The sequence below is a fragment of the Strongylocentrotus purpuratus genome, unplaced genomic scaffold (assembly GCF_000002235.5).
Source record: "Strongylocentrotus purpuratus isolate Spur 01 unplaced genomic scaffold, Spur_5.0 spur5_scaffold_3, whole genome shotgun sequence".
NCBI lineage: Eukaryota > Metazoa > Echinodermata > Echinoidea > Camarodonta > Strongylocentrotidae > Strongylocentrotus > Strongylocentrotus purpuratus.
In genome coordinates, this window is record NW_022145609.1 from 16260953 (window position 1) to 16283144 (window position 22192).

General features: G+C 37.0%; 1 protein-coding gene across 1 annotated transcript; it reads right to left on the bottom strand.

Annotated features, from left to right (window-relative positions):
• Nucleotides 1-6280: 6280 nt before the first annotated feature.
• LOC752369 (sodium/glucose cotransporter 4) lies at nt 6281-22187 on the bottom strand. The gene is made up of 14 exons (XM_001178673.4): nt 21610-22187; nt 18052-18123; nt 17383-17487; nt 16213-16272; nt 15706-15810; nt 15122-15308; nt 14404-14618; nt 12638-12773; nt 12083-12190; nt 10952-11102; nt 9620-9788; nt 8846-9061; nt 7936-8062; nt 6281-7618 (listed from the first exon to the last, which is right to left on the bottom strand). Exons 1-14 carry the CDS (start codon nt 21700-21702, stop codon nt 7371-7373), a joined length of 1992 nt encoding a protein of 663 aa, XP_001178673.2. The 5' UTR covers nt 21703-22187; the 3' UTR covers nt 6281-7370.
• Nucleotides 22188-22192: the final 5 nt, after the last annotated feature.

Sequence of the window (22192 nt, forward strand, 5' to 3'; positions counted from 1 at the left end):
ACAAAAAAACACGCAAAAACACGCATAAGCAAACTTAATGTTATTAAAGATTGTAAATCATCGATTAAATAACGGGACATTAAAACATGCACAAATTAGCGCATTATCCTAAACTATTGGGTTTTTGTCAGGATGTAATTTTTCTTTTACCAACTCTGGCACACAAATTATAGGAAGGACGGAGTTCTAAATTTGGAAATGTGTTTGATGCACTATTTCCAATACAATCCCCATATAATTTTTTTGGTTTACACTGAAATTTTGCCGGTAATTTAATATTTTGTAATAAATGTAAAACTGGTGCCTGGCTTGCGAAAGTCCCCGCAGTGGAAGCGCGGTTCGGACTTCGGAGCATGGAACTTCAAACTGCCAAGTGGAATGTTACACATCCCATTGTTACGCATTAGAACTCACGAATGCGTTGAATAAATTACAAGAGTTTCGCCGGCTTGATTCCAGTCCTCACTATGAATATGACGGACAAAGAAAGCGGACAAAATATACAGTTCCTCAGGTAGACAAAGAACATCCCTTCACTGCTATTATGTAAAAATATGTAGAACAGGTGAATATGCATGTGACGCCTTTTCTACACATTTTTACATAATAGCAGTGAAGAGCTGTTCCTTTGTCTACCTGAGGAACTGTATATTTTGTACTGTTTCTTTGTCCATCATATTCATAGTGACATTCGGTACATTGGATTGTTAAAGACCCTTTCCGATGAAAACACAACTTGATATAAATGGAAAACTGAACGAATGATGAATACAGAATACAAATATAAAGGACAAAAGTATTTACCATTTCATTATTGCACAAAAGCAAATTCAAACCTCATTTTCCGCATCCCTCCAAATTACGGGTCAACAGTGGTCAAATTTGCCGAAGTTACAGTGATGACATAACATGTGGACCCGACCGGTTCACCTATATAGCTGAAGCGATGAGCCGTGCTTAATCAATGCAAAGTCATTGTGAATATGCATCCTCCACATAAGATGATGTCATGAAGTCGATAGCAAGTCTTTAGGTCGTCAACTTCTGATTTTCAAAGCTTTAGATTTTGAGTTTCAGAGGGCTGATACTCTTCTGACAGACACTAAACTGGTTTATAATTGATATTATTGTAGTCTACGGCTTATAAGTTTAACGTTCATATATTTCATCCATTTCATTTCATGTTCAAATTCGGATATGGTCTTTAATACCTGAAATGTGGAAACGTCTACGAGACAGAAGTCGGTGTCGAATATCGTAGCCATTAGAAATAAACGCAGTTGAAAAGTAATGTGAAGTATCCTCTACAAGGGTTATTTTAGTTGTTCTTCTTCCTCCATAGAAACAAGATACCACCATAGAGGTTACACGCCGACATGGGCAAAAAAGGTGAAGGGGGACAGGGGTATCGCCCCCACGATTTGGACAAAGTATTATGACCGTTTTTTTCTTTATTATTACTGCCTCCTCCTGAAAATAAAACAAAATCAAATCGATGATGCATGTCCTATTTAGTGTTCGAAATTAAGATTAAGTGACCCCAAAAGATATAATGACATTACATTCCCCCTATTTGGTCCGTCATAGAAATGTGTAGGTACAAAGAATTATGTCCTTTACGTTTTAAGAGTGATATCCGCCGAAGCATCCTGCCGAAGTTTCGAAAGGTCAACACGGAATTTAACAATGATGCTACCTACCACGCGTGCCTACGAAAGCTGATTACTGCCAATAAAAGATTTTTTTTTTTTTTTTTTTTAATTTTTAATTTTTTTTTTTAGATAAATATCTTGTTGTTTATGTTTTTGGGGAAAAATATATTTTTAAAAAGTTTTCTGGGATTTTTCTACTTCTAAATCAAGTAACACTGTACTAAATATAGTAACACATCGTTTTTAAATGACGTTTGATATAGACAACCTCGTATATGCATGAGTGGCAAGGCGTACGCAGGGGGCGGAAATATGTTAAATATTTGAGGGAACAAGCGAGCGAGGGAGCAAAGCGACCGAGCAGGAGCTTTTGTATTTTGAGAACTGAAATTGAACGATCTGGTGCACTATAATTTAACGTGCACGGCGCGCGGACAGGATATTTTTTTCCCGAAAAACAAAGTAGATCAATGCATAATTTAATAAAAAAAATTATTTCCAAAAAACAAAATAATAATTTTCTTTTCTCCAGAAAACCTAACCAAAATTTTCCCGAAGACAAAGAATTTTTTTTTCCAGGAAAAATAAATGTTCTCTAAAAAACATTTTTTTCAGTGGCTGTAATGGTCTTTAATACGTGCCTCTTCCTTACGATTCTAACCGATCTATCGTCATGTTTCCGATTAAATTTTTGACAAAAATGAGGTAGCAATAATCACCAATAAAAATTGAATACAGTATTTCGGAGAGGAACTATAGGCATAAGGAGAATGAACTTTTCAGAAGCAGTTTAGGGGTAAACAGGATTCGATATCTAATTTCTGATGGTTTTAGTTTTTGGTGCCGTTCTTTGTTATCATTGTTGATGATGTAAGATTCTTAATGATTCGCCTTTCGTTTTCTGAAGAAAAAGTATCCAAACATGAAGTAGGTAAACGGTTTACTGTAATAATAGCGTGCTCATTTCGAAAACGAAAGTGTAAGAGTATCTAATTATAGTTTCTTTAAGTTTCCCACACGAATAAATAATGAATAATTTGCCTACGCCATGGAAAACTTTAATACAGTTTCATCATGAAATACAATTTTAAAAAAGCATTCCAACCCTTGTAGAAGTTCATTTGTATAAAACGCATTACAAAAAAGAGAAACAGGATGGTGAAAGATTGACAAAAATGGGTCCAATAAAAGTGTTATTAATGTTTGAAGTATGAGATCTCTAAATCTATATGAATCTCAAATTGGCAGTTTGGTCAGTGGATAGTAAAGTAGTCACGGAGAAACTCGCTCGTTTACAAAAACGTCATCAATTTCTGTTTTTTTCTCCTGAGTGCCTTCTCCTTTAGGGCACTATTCAAAATATATTTTGGGTAACGTTTTATTATAGGGCGTTTTAAAAGAAAAGACTCCCCTGATTAAAAAAATAAGACAGATTTACATTATATTCATTTTGTGTGCTGAAACATAATAATTTGAAAGTTTTCCGGCACCACGTCACAGTGGGATGACCGATTGCCAAATTGAAGTGCCCAAATATGTATAGCCATTGCAACATTTAAACAAAAACCCATAACTTTCTCATTGTCTGTCCGATTTTTTGTTTAAACTTTCACCAGTTTGCTTCTCTGATGATATTGATTTCTTTCAGAGTAGTTGCATATCAAGGTTTGATCTTGCTTTTGACAAAATAATGGTGTTTATCAGGCCTTAGGTATAGATACCTCCAAACACACCCACTGAAACACACGGAAACGTATCTATTTTTCATTAACTGGGAGCGGTAATTTAAGGCATTTGTTATTACAGTCTTACCTGAAATCGTAAGTATTTTGAGTATAATTGATGGTGATAAACTTCTATTTCAAATTTGATACTACTAACAGGATGTGAGAACCAGGTCACAACAAGGAAATATGTTTCATTTACAATTGCGGAAGATAAATATCATATCTTGTATATCAATAAATTGTGGTCTTTTAACAGTAAATCATAAAGCTCCATATAAACATTATTCCGTATTAGTGTGTAAATGAAATAAAAAGAAGTTATTTTAATATTGCTTACCTGGATATCGATCAGTTATCTATGTTTATGACTTTTCTCCCTCTCAATCATCTCTCTTTCTCAGCCACTCACTCTTCCTCTCTTTCTCTCTCTCTCTCTCTATGGCAATTTTTGTTTCTCTCTCTCTCTCTTAAAAAAAGTGCTACCTACCATTGCATCAATCATGTATTTCTCCAAAAATAATCAATGGCGTATACTTAATGTTATTTTCAGAGCACATTCTATAACTCTTGCATTTGTGCAGTTGAAAGAATTTCAAAAGTAGGCACTTTAAATGCCGCGGCAGCCATTCTCGCGAGTAAAAGTAAAACGATGAAATCTCAAAGGTTACGATAGCAACAACAAGATGTGGTAATGACCGGTCATTACCACTGGGTAATGACCGGTCGTTACCCAAATTACGCGTTAGGCAAAATAAATGCCTGGTCACGTGTATGCTTTCAATCAATCATTTGATTAGGATCTACGTCATCATTTTATAAAAATAATCAATGGCGTATACTTAATGTTATTTTCAGAGCACATTCTATAATTCCGATTTGAAGTATAACGTATTGAAAAAATGATTGTTGTAATTACAAGTATGAAGAGAAATAACTATAATCATACTGACAGTCACATTTGTATAGATCGTACTACGTTTCTCAACGCTTTACATTGTAATCAATAATCATTGTTATTATTACCCGGTTATAGGATTCAGTTGCTATTCTACACATGATTTCGTACACGCTCCGCTCCCCGGGGAGTATAAAAAAAGCTGGTTGCATTTTTGTGTATATAGATAGATGGGGAGTGAAAAATACACACATTAACAGGCTCATTTTATACTTGATGCGACAACATTTTATTTCTCTCTCTTAGCGTGCAAGAAAACAATATCTACAGAAAAGCAACACATAGTATTAGGAGCTTAGGAGTTAGGAGTATTATAGCGACGCCCATATACATAGGAAGCGGTTACAAGATTAAACAAAAAAGTTCAGTCTCACAACTAGACTCACAACTGTTCTGATACCTAGCTGGGGAATTCACGTGAGCGAAATGTCTGGTCTTAGAAGCCAATATCAAAGACTTTCAGTCTCGATGACCTTCGGCCTTTAATATGGATCACCGATATTCTGGGAAATCCCCTTGAAACTTGATGGCCCGTATTCTACTTTTCCAAAATATAAACCCGACGCTGAGTTTGGGCTTTGTCTAAAGTCGAGGTTAACAAAGGAACTTAGCCTGAAGTCTACGTTTTCCTTTGTTGAACGTGTAATATAGACCTGGCGTCCGGTTTAACTGAATACGGGCCTATAGGTACACTAATATGCAAGAAATGACAATGACTTTGAAAATAGGACAGCTTTACTATGACGCAAATTTGTTAAATGTTTTCGAAAATAAGAAAAAACAATATATATATATATATAGGCAATTTTTAAGAAATTTCGTTTTCCAAAGAAACAACAATGAACACACACGCACCAAAAAAAAGAGAGTATATTATTATCATTTAATTAAATTTTAGGTGAATGTAAATCTTCACAAAGTAATGAATTGTCTCTACATACTATAGAAACATTTTTCTAAAGCCCTTTTTATGCCTTTTTTCATGAAAAACACAGTAGGAAAGTTAGAAGGGGGTTACACATTGACGCCTTCAAAGAAAACCATAAGTATCTTTGTGGTTTGATAATTTTTTCATCATTTTTTGTATATTTAACAATGTTACCGGTTACCTGAATCGGGGTCTGAGATTAAAGGAAAACTTTAGCATGAAACCAACTCCCTTTAGTTTGTTCAACCCGATTTTGAACAAAGCTTTAAACAGCCCCTCTAAATTTGCCATAAATTCGATTGCAAAATTGTACTCGTAAAGGATGCCATTTAAGACACAATTCTGCAAAGATTCACCCCCCCCCCAAAAAAAAAGGTGTTTAAAGAAAATTATTGATAAAAGAATACATAATTAGGCTTTTCTGTTATACGAAGATAATCTTAATTTTGTATTCTTTCATCAATATTCAAGTTCAAGCACATTTGTTTTGAATATCCTTGCATATATGTGTCTCAAATTACATACTCTTTCACATCATGATACAATTTAAGTGAAATTTTGCCATCAAATGTTTGTAGCTCCCAATACGTTAGAGGGGCTTTAAGCCCAGTTTCAGTTTTGAATTGTGTACATGTACGTGCCTTAGACCTCCGTCGAACTTTCTTTGCTAAACTCAATTTAGCATCGAGCTTAAACTTCCGTCAGGTTTAGAATTAAAAATGAAGTTGAGTGCTGGTCATGCGATTGCCTTGTGAAAGAAACGTTGTGGAATCGATCAGAAAAGGTTGATCATCTAGCATATAAGTATTGGTGTGTACTGCAAAGTTTTGGAGTCATCAGAATCATAAGAAATTTGACACAGTCTTGGTAAAGTAACAAGCACTGTACATAGAAAAATGTATATGGGACTACACAAACATGTGGCATAAAAATTAGGCCTCATTTTTAAGCTGTTACTTGTCATATTTAGAATATGTGGGCATTTTAAAGAGCCATGCTTTTCTGGGAACATTTTTTCTCTTATGTTCTTCCACAAGTGCATAATAACAATGATAACACTCACAAACTATTTTTGACCGCTCCCAAGAACTTAACCTTCTCTTTAATTTTGTTTAAGTTGACTGATTTCGTTCATCGAAGACAATGTATACAGCATATATATAAACTGAAAACTAGATCATAATGACGATGATTAAAGCAGTATTAATTATAAGAGTAGAACAAAATACATGCTAATGTTAAAAACGAAATGCCATGGAAAAAAATGTTTCATAGGAGGCAACGATGGCATGAAGACCCTTTGAAATACTGAACGTTTTTAAAGTTAATATTTGATGTGATAAGTTTTATATGCTTGACTCACGTTATTAAGCTCATATTATTCTATATTATATGTATGACTGCACCAGCTTCTTTTTACAGGGGGTGTTGCCCCAGGCACCGAATTTCCCACTTAAAGTGTCCTTACATTTTGGGGGTGCCTATAAAAAAATGAAACGAACAAAACAAAATCATGAAAGCTTTCAATTAATAACTAGGATCATACGCCAGTAAATTCACTTTACGTTTAGGATGTAGTTTTAAACGTCAATGTCATCTTGTTGTTAGCATGATTAGAGACCGTGCGAACACAATCGAGGTCACGAAACTTCAAGTTCACTCGAAGTTATAAACCACGACATATCTCAAGATTACCGCCATAACTTCAATCCACAGTCCTCGCTCTCGGTTATTTGCCGTGTGAACGCAATTGACTCCGAGGCTAAAGTCAGTTGGTATGAGTATTCAAAGTTTTAATGAATGTGTACATGGCTTGTACTAGTTTTAAACCTCGAATGCTACACGGCTTGTTGCTTAAATCTTTAGAAAACTCATTCTTTGGTTCGCGTGTGAACCCCATCATTGTTATGGATCGTATTTTCTAACTTCGAGATTTCGCAAATTTTAGGCCTAAACAACGACGACCTCATGCGATCGTAGCTAAAATTACGTAATCCTATAATGTTTTATATAGGCGAAACCTCTTATGGTACTGAAAATGCGCTTAAATTGATTTTCGAAAGTCTCTGCGATCGTGATATAATAAGATGAAATAAGGCCTATATTTTTCAACCGTAATAGGCCAGAATAAACGCACAGGCACCACCAAGTAGAATGCCGTTTGCCAGGGCAAAGCGGGCCCATTTGGGGTTCTCGTAGGCAGAGGCTTTTTGTTCGACACCGGCTTCATTCCCCTTGTCCACACTGTCCTGGTCACCGCCCCGTTCATCGCCGTCGTCGATTTCGGGTGGAGAGGTTGAGATGCAGCAGATGATGTACCACAGTTTCCACTTCAGTCCTGTCCTCGTTTGAGCATCTAGATTTATCAAAATTATAAGTAAATTTTTATAAATAAAAGTATGAGCAAGCAAAACTAGTTAAGATGAACGTTAGGCAATTATTTGCCTGTTCGCAATGCACCTAAATCGTTCGCACTGTTATAATTTATGTCTGTGAGAATTGAGTCAATTTGAAAATGTTACTTATTTCAGAAACGGTCATAGCGGAACCACATTTCCTTCTACGTAGTGCAATATCAGCCTTGATAATGAGCGTTTAAGAATTCGGACAGCAGTAAAGAAAAGCTAACGTAATAGAAGGAAGTTATGTATATTGTAAGTTTAATCTTCTTACTTATCGCAGCTTGTTTCTGCTTCTCTTTCCTAATCTCTTCATTCTTGAGTCTCTTTTCTTCTTCTGATGATGAAATGGGCACTCTTGGTAAACCAGAGAGATGATTCCACCAGGTCAGGCGTACCAACTGTAAGAATTGAAGAAAAAATAATTGGGGGAATTTGTTATGTGTATAAAAATTATGGACATTGAATATTCATGTATTTGGCGTTGTGAGCTTTGAATATTCATGCTTTTGGCGTTGTGCGCTTTGAATATTCATATATTTGACGATGTGCGCTTTGAATAGAGTACCAAAGCTGTGACATCATAATAATCAATTTTGAGAATTCCTTAATTTTTTACTTTAATTTCCCAAAGAGCATCAAAAATAATGTCCAAATGTCGAAAACCAATTGAATATGTTAAGTATTGGCTGAGATATGACTCTCTGAATAAATAGATTTCGTATAGGAACTGCAGTGTTGTTTTGCTCAGGTTCGTAATGTTATGTATTCGGCGTTGTCTTCTTGAGGTTAGGGTAAAATCCCAAACACACTCTGATATCAACGAAGAAAAAAAGGGAGTGTCGGTTCACATTTCTCGGATACCTGTGAGGGGTCAAACATTTCTGCCGGGGAAGGGTGTATGGGCACGTTATATTTGAGTGTTTACTTTAATAGTTAATGAATAAGAGCGCAACTACTCAAGGGCAATTTCAGAACCCTAATATTTGTCCCATAGAAATCATGTTGACATAACGTAATAATTCATTGTAGCGTTTGCACATTTCAAACTGTGACGTACAAAGCTATAGAAATTGCCTTGGATCGATTTTTTCTAAAGAAGTTGCGGTCTTGTTAATGCCAGATTGGGTCTTTCCGGGAGATGGGCACGTGCCCCTATGCCCCCTGGATCCGCCAATGCTTACCTTATAAGGAGGAACAGGATCTGCGAGAAAACTGAAACCGATGACGAGGATGAGGGTGAGACCGTAGACGAAAGCCGCGAAGTGGAGGTAGTGGAAGTCCTTGATCATCGCAGGTCGGTTGTCCTCCTGACCACACGATGGCACACCGAACACGAAGTCGAGGACGGCTCGGATCAGGCCAATCACGAACCCACACACCAGGCCCCAGAAAGCTCCCTGAAGATGGAGAAAAAGGACGATACGAAGATTTGATTATGTTACGTTTTATTTTGTTTGTTTCACTTTCTTTGCCCTTTTTTGTTATAGTTGAGGAGATTTGTGTGCGAGGCCCGGTGCCTTGACGACTCCCATGTAACAAAACGAAAGAGACCCCCCCCCCCAGTAGCTAACTTGAATGCACACCAAATATGTAACATAATTGTTTCTTTATTGTTAAGCACCTAGAAACATTGTTTTCAGCGCTTATTACAATATCATTCTAATTATTTAAACCTTCAGACTACTAGAGGTATTTTTTTTAAATGCAGAATTGCTAGAAAAATGTGCTAAGCGTCTGCCGAACGTCTTCCACACGTAGCGTCGTCAGCCCTTTACAGGGGGGGGGGGGGGGGGAGGAGGAGAGATTCCATTGGAATCCCATCGGTTTCCGTCACCAAGTCCACGAAGGGGGTGTCTTATTTAAAAACACAAATGTGCATATTTTCATAATTTTTCCTTTCTCAAACGCGACCGTTCTGCGCCCTTTGGATCTTTTCCCGCCACCCACAATCTTACCGTTTCGTTGACCCGTTGAAACAAGATGGCGGCCGTGAAGACTGAGAAGACACCTGGTGTAAGGTATGAGTTGATTGCCTGTATGTAGGTGAAGAGCTCCCCCGAGCCGTAGGCCTGGAGGATCGGTATCCAGAGCACCCCGACCACCACCATTACAACCGTAGAGAATCTGCATGGAGGATAGGACAGTCAGACGCAACTTCGGAAAACAGCTATTAGCCAAATACCTCAAAAACAGCTATTAGCCAAATACCTCAAAAACAGCTAATAGCCAAATACCTAAAAAACAGCTATTAGGCAAGTACCTCAAAAACAGCTATTAGGCAAATTCCTCAAAAACAGCTATTAGACAAATACCCCCAAAACAGCTAATAATTATTAACTATGTAAATATAGCCCTCGTCGTTCAATGTGCCCTGTATACAAGACATAAAGAAAAACAAACCTGCTGTTGATATTTTTTGGGAAAATATTCCTGTGGCTGAACTATCTTTGAAATCCTTGAATATATTGTTTACCTTTCAAATTCAAACAATTCTAATATTCAAACGTTTTGAATGAAATGCATCCACAGTGGCGTCCTAGATTTGACGCCCATTGGACTTTAATTCTGACTAGAAGTATTAAATGCACCAAAATTTAGGAAAATGTTTTTTTAGATTTCAATCTAATAACACGATCGCAACTACTTTCGAAAAATAAATGTAATGCCATTTCAAAGGCCTTGTACCTCACCTTTTGAATTGTGCGAAAAATACATAAATGTATTACTAAAAGGCATCGTTTAACAATGTTAAATCTGAGATGCACGGCCCTACGTGTTATCAGTGTCTGTGATATGGTGCAATATTGAAGCCCTAAAAAAATTGCGCTTCAAAATGACCAAGAAGTGCCTCAAAAAAGTAAAAATATTTTAGTGACCGGTTTTACCATACTCGTTTCCCCCAATAGACTGTATTGTTATTAAAACTGTTAAGAAAACGCAACATTTGATTTCGATTTTCAGTCATAAATATCTTGATAATCAGACAGGCGATCGGCTTGTAAAAGTCATGGGGTTCCTGACTGACTTAAAGGTTTATAATTATCATCGCAGCATAAGCTAAATTCAGGATTTTGTTTCAGAATCGGAGACAAAGTTACCGGATCCCTTTAATCCAAAGATGATTTCTATATTATATGCCGATGGAATTATGCAATACTGAAATAGGGTTTTTAAATTTGCCATGAGTTTTTTTTTTTTCGAACGAAGTTGCTATCATGTTTAGTAATAATCGACATTTCCTTGATGATCAGATCTTAGGAGGAGCGTAGATTATAATCTGTTCTTACTTTCCAACGATAACAAGCTCGAGCTCGGTCGACCTCGGTCTGATCTTATACCAAATATCGAGAACGAACATGGAGCTGGACGCGTTGAAGATTGAGGTCAACGAACTTATCATGGCAGCAAGCATAGTGGCAAGCATCAGGCCCCGTAGTCCTAAACGTGCAAAAAATGACATATAATTATGATTATTAGAACTGTTTCTTACTCCAGCAATTAGCAATCTGTAAACCTTTAATAACTGATCGTAATTATTGTAATCGTAAACAGTGAATTAAAAGCGTACTCGGATAATAATATGATGATGAATGTATATCCAGCAATACCGTTTTTTAAATTAAAACAAATATTTTGAAGATGACACATACATACATTAAATCATTAACAAGATGGTATAGAGATACATAAATGTATGCTGCTTTGGTTATTTGTTTCAGTACTGAAGAAACATGTTGTTTTCAAACAGAGTCATTATCCGTAATAGGATCTTGGTGTGAACATGATGGCTTGGTCAAATTGTATACCATTATCGGATAAGGTGGGATTTGATATTTTGCATTATTATGTCAATTATTAATCAATATCTCCCTTGCTTCTTCGTAATCAGGCATCCATATCACTGCCTTCGTATTTACACGATGTAATCTTTGATTGATTGGACTTAAAGCCATCGTGGATCATGCATGGTATCCCATTGCCTACATGAGCCGGGTGGCTCCTGTGTTGAAGTCAATGGGAATGGGAGAATCCAGGGCCCTGTCTTACAAAGAGTTGCGATTGATCCAAATAAATCGCAAATCCTCCAAACAATCGCAAGCTTGCAGTCTCCTATCTCTTACGTACATGATTGCGATTGATATCGATTGCAAATAAGTTGTGATTAAAGCCCCATTGTACTATTTGTAGCTACTTGCTCCCTCTATGTAGAAAAAATGCCTAATCGGTGATCATTGGTCCCCCATGATCCTCTTTTCTTATGTTAAATGAGAGCTTAGTTGATGAGATAGCAACATGTCAGTGACCACCCTGTGTGGTCTAATTCCTCCTAGCCAAACTAGTACAGCCGGCCTTTAATTTCAACTCTTTATAAAACGGGGCCCAGTAGTGAATGGGTTAATATACAATCGTCTTCTTACCTGTTGGCATAAGTTGGACAACCATCCTCGGGTACGCAATGTCTGAGCATCCGGCAGGATTCCCGCAAACCCTCTCGCAAGTATCCGGGTCAACGCAGGCCACAAGATCTGAAGCAAACAAAACAATCAAAACAGGAAATTATTGCTCAATTTCTTTTAAACACTAATATTCTTTTACCTTTCACCTCATTTATTTATAAATGGAAATGTGTATTGCATTAAACTTAGAATTAAGCAAAGCAAAAGAAATAACATCCAACCAGTACTGCACGATATTCGACAACAGCTTGACGTCTTGTGGATAATTTTATTTAATCATTCATGCAAATCAAGAGGTTCCTAGTGATGCAGAAGAGTAAATACAGATAAATAAAGATAGACGCAATTGAGGAGAGTCAAGGAAAGAGAGAAGGAGAGAGAGAATAAGAAAAAAAGAAAGAGAGAGAAAGAGAGAGAGAGAGAGAGAGAGAGAGAGAACAGGAAGGTACGAAGAATTGCTCAGAGTTGCTCATTCTCATCTGATAAAGGCACCATTTTTCTTTTAAATACACCGACCTGGCCACAAGCTTCGGCTGATCATACCCGGGATGATCATGAGGAACATTGGTAGGATCTTGAAGTAGCCCGTCATGATGCAAGCACCCTTGCTGTGAGTAACATTTTTGGCTGCGAGCGTACGTTGGACAATCACCTTGAAGTAAAATAACAACAAACAAGATTTTAAAAAGGAAAAATGAACAATAAAAATGTATTATCTTTAGTCGTAGTTAAATAATTATCCTGATTTGCAGTTGCGTAGTGTGGATGAAGCCATGAATAGAGTAGTGTCATGGTGGCGGGTTGGAGAGCTAGGGGTGCCATCGGTCTGACCATGTAGATGCAATTAAAATGTGAGAGAATTATAAAGTAGTATAATAATAATAATAATAATAATAATAATAATAATAATAATAATAATGATAATAATAAAAATAATAATAATATTAATAATGATAAAAAAATTACTGCTCTAGCATATCAGGTACCCAGTTACACCTTGACAGGGATGTGGCAAATGTAGATTAATGCCTTTGCAAAGGATGTTAGTGCGTGGCTGGGATCCGAACCCCTTACATTGCGTTCCACAAGTCCATTGACCACGACACCTCTACAAGAAGAGCTGGAAGGCCAAATCATTTTTTGTTTACTTTAACTTCCCTCTCCCTCTCCTCATTTTTCCTTTTCAGGATACGAGGGTGGTAGCAGTAAGGCGCGTGCGCAGGATTTTTGCAAGAGGGGGGGGGGGGGTTAACATTTTTAAATCGAGCCGAAAATTTCGCAACGACTCAGCCATCCGCTGAATAAGCGGGGGGGGGGGGGGGAAGAGGGCACTTTTTTTTTGGGGGGGGGGGTCTCGAAATTTGAAATATGACATTTTGCTCCGTTGAGGGGGGGGGGGTTCCTTCAAAATACACACATAAAAAATACCAAAGGGGGGAGGGGTTCAACTCCCATCCCCCCTGCGTACGCGTACACGTGCCCTATACCCCGTCCCTTATACGAAACTGTTTCTGTGTCGAATGTACGTGTCAAGCCAAGCTCAGAAGAGCACTTCCACAGTAATACATCCCACCGCTGCCGCATTTTTTAAGATTGTAAATGTGCGATAATAATAATACATTCTAATCATGATATATAATAACAATAATAATTGTGTTTACCCAGGAAAGCTTCGTCAGTACCAATGTTGTTCTTCCTATAAAGGGCCCTGCAATAACTATTACCCAAGCAATTTTCAGGTACCCGTTTACACGCGGGTGTACATGTAAAGTGGCAGAAGTGGATTAATTGTTTCCCCCTTCCCCCAAAGACGTTAGACGGACTGGGACAGGCTAGGACTCGAACCCTTAAACCATTTGGAGTTTGATTTATGTTGAATATTGACCATCAAGCAAATTTTTGCCTGAGCAAGCATGACTGTCCGTATACATTGAGTCACCGCTATCACGCCATATTCAAGACCAGGGGGTATTTCACAAAGATCCTAAGTCAAACTTAACTCCAAGTTGGACTTAAAAATTATGAAGAGCCATTTGTAGCCTTAAAATAATATATTAAAAATCGAAAATTTAAGTATTTTAGATTTTTTATAAATTCCACATCAAGAACATGAAATCTCCTTGATAATATAAAATATGAATGATTCGAATCAACATGATGCCTTTTAAAATAACTTTTACAAAATATTTTCATAGATGCTAAGGGCTTTCCATAATTGTTAAGACCAAATTAGAGATAAGTTCAACTTAGGATCTTTGTGAAACACCCCCAGGTTGGCCTACCTGATTGGTGCACCAGAAGTAACAACCCAGGACCAGGGCCCCAAAGACAGAGCCAGTCCAAGGTAGACTTTCATCATCAGCTGGATGGAAGATGTGCCAAGTCGACTCCTGAGGGATGCCGCAGGAGGTGTTTCCTGAGAGCTGGGTGGTGTTGGGGATGGCCGACATGTAATTCAACCGGAGTGTATCCATCGACCAACCAATTTGCGAGAAAGCTTTAAAAGAGATGAACACAAAGAAGAACGGAACGAAGATAAAATACGAAGTATTTTTTAAAGTCTTTATAAGACACTTTTTTTCTATTGTATTTAATCAGGTCTCGAAAATTCTCATTGTCACAATTCTCATCTGTCTCGTATTTGTTTGTTTATTAGTTTGTTGTTCTTCGATAAACATTGCTGATATGATACATCGTTTTCATTGAAACACCTTACACATGTTTTAACATATGAATAATATGATTAGGTTGAATCTTATCAGCGAGATTGTTCGATCAGTGCATTTAACAAAGCCTAATGCAACTACTAACAAATCCGATCCTTGTTAAGTATGCTCTTTGAGGTTCTAATCTCACAACTGTGTCCAGAAATATGAAAATTAACGAAATATATTGAGGACCCTTCCGACTTATATAAATCCTGCGAATCGCCTGCATGTAGGAGACAGTAACAATAAATCAAGTACAAAATCAAGAACTTAATGTGGATGAAAATGTTACCTATTCCCATGAGTGCAAAAGCGCCGATCATCATAATGACGGCCTGGATGGCGTCGGTGTAGATGACGGCCTTGAGTCCTCCTGCTACCGTATAGACGGCTGTCATGAGCAGGAGAACGATGATCGATGTGTAGAGGTCCCATCCTAAGGACTGCTGGATGACCAGGGAGGAGGCGTACATCTCGCTCTTTGGAATAAATAAAAATATGTCAGAGCAGGGAAACTGCTTTACAGGTAACGAATTATACACTTTCAACTGTTATAACTTAATTGGCAGCACAACTTTATTTTACCCCAGGCACTTCCGTGATGCGTATACCCGACACAACAACAACTGAATTACTGTATGTGACCTGTATTCTAACTGTTTTAAACAAGGAGTTACCGCCGAACACAATTAGGTGATGTCAGTACATAATCATGAGATTCCTAGACAATGGTATGCATTTGTGAATTAATATGTTGGCGAGTAGATGTATTGATATATTCCAGAATTTGTATTATCATTGAGATCACCAGTAGCTGCCGTGTAAATAAATGTTGATTGCCAAAAAAAAAAAAAATATTGATGGAGAAGAACCTACCGCTAACATGACGACAACGGCAGTGACAAGGTTGATGATTGCTATGAAAATCTGAAGTCGATCACCGCCGAATCGATGCTTGAGGTATTCTGGTACCGTCGATATCTTCGATAGAGGTAAATATAATCGATCATGAATTAAAATCAATAAGGATTTCTTTTTAAAGGGACAAAAAGTAAAACTAAAACTTCAAGATCCTACCGAATCAAACCCTTTTACGATGTTTTCAATTCTGTAGATTAAAACAGGTATCAGATCAAATGCATCAGGTTTTTCTTTGCTTAGCGTATCACCAACAGTACTTCGGTATCCAAAATATTCATCGTGTACATAAAGAAGCTCTTCAACCCATTGCTTACTGGAACCTGGTGGTCCCTGTGTTAAGCCTATGGGAATTAGATAAATCAGTAGCCAACAGGTTAAGTTAAGTAAATCGTCAAGGGAACCTCTTAAATGGTACATACTTTTAGAACTCAAACATTGGTAAGTTTGAGTCGATTTTTATACCTCGGATGCGAAATATATAGGAATAAAGATGAAGGCCAGCAGTAGTAAGCAATTCAGCGCCTGTATAACAAGATAAAAAGGAAATTAACATGAAACGGAGAAATTGACAATTGAAAGGGGATTTGCTCTGAAAAAAATTATGTTACATAGAGGGTGGCTAGAGGAATAACATTTATTTGAATACAAATTACGCAAACTGTGTTAATACGATTATTGTTGATCTATTCTATTTGCTACATCGTGAAACATGGGGAAATTTATCGCTTTAAAAATAAAAATGATTAAACCTCTGGCAACATATCAACTGCAGATAATTTAGAAATTATCCCTAACCTTTACCTGTTTGCAAAATGTCACTTTTAATTTCAAGTGCCATCGACAAAAAAGAAGGAAAAACTTAATTAAAATATGACATTAATATAAATCACAGTTTCAAACACATGTATATCCGTTTATCTAAGAGATGGTTTCGTGAAATTTTAACAGAGATATCTAACACCGTGCTCCTACAGTGACGGATACTAATTACGACAATGTACTCGGATAGGGTAGGGCCCTAGTGGGTGGGTGTGGTGTGAATATACTGTTGTCTATTTTATTTACTGTGACGTTTCATTGAATTCGTTTTTTATTTATGTGTATTTGATTTATTGTCTTGTTTCTTTTGTAAAAACATGCTATGTATTTTGATTGGACCCCTATAAAAAAAACAGCTGTGCTGACTAGGGCGCTCCGCCCCGTACCCGAACACCTACCCCCTGGACATCCTCCCCCGGATAACCACCCTCTATGACAACTACCCCTAGGACAACAACCCTCCAGGACAACTACCCCTGGACAACTACTCCCAGACATCTTCCTCCTAGGAAAACTACCTCCCGGACAACTACCCACTAGACAACTTTCCTCTAGGATAGTATTCCGGGGTAGTTGTCCTATATAGGGGGCAGTCGTCCTAGAGGATGGTTGCCTTTAATATGGGGGTAGGTGTCCTAGAGGGTGATTATCCGGGGCTGGTGTCCAGGGGGTAGGTGTCCCTAGAACCGTTCCGCTCATATGTGGAAATAAATACATGAAATAAATAAATAATTTCATTTCATTTCGTCTTATCTTCTCTCTTTTCCATTTTATGAACTATTCCTTTAAGAAAAGCAAATCTTGCCGATTTACCTGAAATTCAAAAATTGCCACGCCGTACCCTGAAGCTGAAGCGGATCCTGCTATTCCGATGAAAGATCGACTACCTATGTTAGTCATCCATAATGACAGCCCCACCTATAGACAAACATGACAAAAAATTATATTTAGAATCAACGGTCTGCATGTTCTGTAACACGAGATCAATCATTGATATTTGTCATAGAGTCAAACAAATTATTACATATTCGATTTATCATGTAAAAAGAACATATTAACGTTCGTTCATGAAGCTGGGTATTACATCTATATCTTGAATTAACTATGTGTTTATATGATATATCCTGGTATGTAGAATGGACATCTGGTGAACGAAATCCAACACCTCAGTGATGAACAGTTCTGATGATTTTAAAGGTATTCATTGGTAAGAGCTGTTTATATGATAAGCAACGGTGAATACTTCTAGTATGGTATGATACAGATAATGGATATTGAATTTAACAAATTGTATTGACGAAGAAAAGGCTGCTTCTTTATATATTCTCTAATAATGAATTATACATATCAGCATAATTTGTGTTGTTGTTGTTGTTGTTGTTGAGATTAATGGCGTTGTTGAGATTAATGAAATTACAAGGAATGTTTTCATATCTCCATGAAGAAGCTGTAATACTAGAAGGTGAAATCAGAATATCTTACCAGATACCAGGGCATCTGTCGACCAGCCAAGAAATACCCATTCGTGCTTTCTTTTTCACTTCCGCATGATGCCTGTAGGCAATAGATAAATAAATAAATATCAACAAATAAATGTTTTCATAGTTAAATAAACACGTTATTATCATGATTATTAGAAAAAAATGTTCATTTGATGATTGGTCTGTATCATATGACCGCAATCTTATTTTGTCATCAGTACTCTATGTAGGGAAATGTTGTTATTCAAGGAAAACAAATCACATTATTGATAAGATATGATGTATTCATTTCTCATTGAGCTGATGAGGAAATGTAGTATACAATAGTATATATTTGTAGGGAGCATATTAAAGGGAAAGACAGAAAGAAAAAGCGAGAAGGGAAGAAAGAAAAGAAGGAAAAAGAAACGAGGAAGCAGGTGTGGCGATCATTTGTAGGATGGCGGGGGAGGGGGACCTATTTATAGGAATGAAACGCCCCATATTATGAGACACAATTCATTTTAAGTGCATATAAGGAGTGGGGCAAGTAGCCCTGGCACCAATTGACTCACATTATGAGGGAGGGGAATGAATGAATGAATTATTTTCTCACAAGTATTCTTAGAAAATGTAATGTAAATGTAATGTATTTTGAAGTTCTCATCTCCACTTGTTTGTGTTTGAATTAAATGTTTGAATTGTTATTCACTTTTTATGTTTTGAAGTTAACAATGACGAGAACTGAAGATACATTAAGATCCGATTGGTAGGAGAGAGTGATTTAAAGTGGAAGAAAATCGGGAGAGGATCGATCCGATAATCCTTCTCCAGCATGACGTGGTATGTGTGTGCGTTAGTGTATGTGGGTGTATGGGAGGGGGGCACACCAGTCCTATGCATTGCAATAGAACGCTCCATATGGAAGACGAATTTTATTCCAAACTCTTCGGAGATGGGGGGAGGCAATTACCCCTAGCCCCTTATTGACTCACAAATAGGAGAAGGGAATGAATGACCCCGAATGTTCTTCAGGTATTTATAGAATATTAAATTGTCATCAAAGTATTCTTAATCTTTCATCTCCACTCGTCATATACACCCCATCTCTGTGCTTAAATTAGCTATGATGTCGTGGTAGTAATGCGGTGGTATATAATAAAATGATGTAAGATTTACTTCTATTTGTTGTTATGTCACGCTGGCTATTTTATAATGTTGATCAACCGTTGTTCACATGGACCTTGAAGTAAATTTATGAGATTGCCTAACATAAAACCTAGATTTTTTTTTTTTTTTTTAGAAAAAATTTCATAACAATCGAACTATACTGCCTATAAACTTTGACCAGATTCCATTTTCTTCTAACGAAACGAAATATTATCACAAGTATCTTTGCAAAGGATATGCAAACATCTTCACATCGGTTCTCTAGCTACTGCTCGACAACCCCAGCGTTTTATAGTCTACTGTCTACAACATTTAGATAACCGTGATAAGAATGAAAAATCAACCGATATTTTTAGAACACAGAGCAGGAGAAGTTCTGTGATGATCATGGTGGGATCTAGTTGTGTGTTTTGGTATTTATGCCGAATAAGGAAAAGCAGTTTCTGTGTGCTTAAAATTGATGTCAGCTGACCTTTGCAGTAGAAACTTATCTTAAGTTAGTAGTGGAAAATAACTTTAATTACTAAGCGGTATTATTATTTGTTTAAATCCCGATGGTATTCCAATTCAGAGCCGTATACTGCTAGAGCATTCAGTGAATCTTCTATGCAATGGAAATAAAACTTTTATATATTGTAATGAAAGCGATATCCCTTTTTCAAAATTGTTTTACCCTAGTCAGTGATGTTTTAATATGAGGCTCTTTTATTTTACGTCTATACGAATGCGTTCTGACACCACCTAAAACGGTAAAATGTACCACTTTCTAGGCTCAAGTTTACGTTTTCAGCGTGAAATGCATTTTCATAATAAAGAGGATAAGCCCTGGGTTGTGAGATAGATTTGATATTTGCTTTATGCTATTCGACAGATTATCAAACATGTCCCGCTTTTCTGAATACAATCTAGACTATAAAGTATGGAGATTCTGTAGCGAATGTTCACAAATATCCAGAACAAATTTGTAGAGTAAATGCTTTGGAGGACTATTTACTGTTATCCAACTCTGTCTTAACAAAAGAACATAAGGAAAACACTTGAAACTTCATCTTCACGCTTGCTAGATGCATCAAACTCGGGTGTGCAGGGGGGCGTATACGTATCAAATTAATAATAAACCATTATCGTGCTCTGGGCCCCGTCTCATAAAGATTTGATATCAATCGCAACTTATTTGCAACTGATATCAATCGCAACTATGTCCATGAGAGATAGGAGACTGCAAACTTTCGATTGATTACAGGACTTGCGATTTATTTGGATCAGTAACTCTTTATAAAACGAGACCCTGGTTTATCAGGGGCATTTCCTGAATGTAATATACCATTTCTTAGTAAAAGCATGGAGCTCTTATAGCTCCATAACAGGAATATGAGTTTATGTTACACGTTTTTTGTTGTTTATCTCAGTTTCAACACTGTTATACCATCTTTGCCAGGATATTTTCTTAGAGGGAAGACACGTGCAGTATAATAAGAAAACAGGATAAAAGAGGGGAAAGGGCAACGGAAGGTGTGGGTGATAAAGATGGTCTGAAACTAGGCAGTAAATTATCATGGTAATTTTTTAATTGTAATAGAATATTATAATGAATGATAAGCACATCCTGACACAATTTTAGGTACGAACGAAAAAAGGTTATTTTGTAAATTTCTTGTAATTTATGAGAGAAATCTAGACCATATATAACTTGACTAAAACTAAAGAAAAAAAATAACACAAAACCAACTTTGAATGAGTCACTATGTTTTTTAATCTGTTTCACCTTGTTGCTATTTTCCCGTTATTTTTTCTTCTTTCTTGCCCTGTTTACTCCCTTTAATCACGTATTTTAGCATCTATGCTAAATCCAGAATATTTGAGCGACTAGAGTACTTTATATCTGCAATAAAACCAAATTTATATATACTATATACTTATTCTTTGGCATGTTAGAAAAGTTCAAAATTTAGATGTCGGAAAATTGTCCGACATCTCTTGGCCCAGATTTCCCAGCGGTTGCACCTCATTTTCAGTTACATAAGCGCTACAATGGTCGTGTTTAAACTACACATCCCTATAGACCGACAGCTCATGATACCAATATTTCAGGAGACTGACAACCTCATGAGAGCGACAGCCCACGAGTTTAATAATGTCGGTCTGGTGTAAAGTAGAACAAAAAGTTGTCAAAAGGCCCCAGGAGACCGGCGACAGACTGTTTGTCCCCTGGCTCGGTGGTCTCGTGGACTGCCGGTCTGGACAGATGGCTTGACGATTTCAGCAGTTGTAGCTTTTAACTTTCAAGGATCATGCAAAACATTTCCCCAAAATGTTTTTTGTTTAACTAGCCAGAATTTTCTTTTAATTTTTACAGGTCTATTTATTTATTTATTTACCGTCTATGATGAATAAGATGACAAGTTCTTACCCATAAGCCGAATGCGAAGACACCGACGAAATTGAGAACTATAATGACGACATCCCAGGTCTCAAGATTACCGTTTGTGGCGGTATTCCCCATATTAACTCGAATATCGCGACCAAATCCCTTCTGTATAATAAAATTTTACAAAGTTTAGGGAAACTTTCCAATAAATTTTGACGACCTCTGCAAACAACCATGTAGACTCGACTGTTAGAATGAGTCTTTGATTATTGTTCTCTAAACCTGCATCTAAAATGGAGTTCAAAAATCGTCATGCAACCAGGTTATGATGAATATGATGAATAATAGAAGTGTTATTTTTTAGGATGAGGTTACGGGAAATTAGAACGCATTCACGAAGCCCCGCCGTCTGTAAGTCTTTAAAGAACAGTAGAGATAGATCAAAATCATAAATTGGTATGCTGACAGATGCCAGGTGTCCATGTAACGAAGCCACTTGGAGTTTCGACGTGTTTTGTAAGAGCCTTTCCATAATCTGAATCAATTTCTTAAGCGCAGATTTGAGGCTTGTAATCCCTATTTTGAGAGTCAGCGAATTTTACGATTTGAAATCACACCCACATTC

Bases quoted from the DNA above. Each gene is read 5' to 3' on its own strand.
- LOC752369 (XM_001178673.4), bottom strand. From the start codon at position 21,702: ATGGGGAATACCGCCACAAACGGTAATCTTGAGACCTGGGATGTCGTC. The intron at 16,273-17,382 runs GTAAATCGGCAA...CTTGTTATACAG, and splicing joins TGGCAATTTTTGAATTTCAG to GCGCTGAATTGCTTACTACT. The intron at 9,789-10,951 runs GTAAGAACAGAT...TCCTCCATGCAG, and splicing joins GAGCTTGTTATCGTTGGAAA to ATTCTCTACGGTTGTAATGG.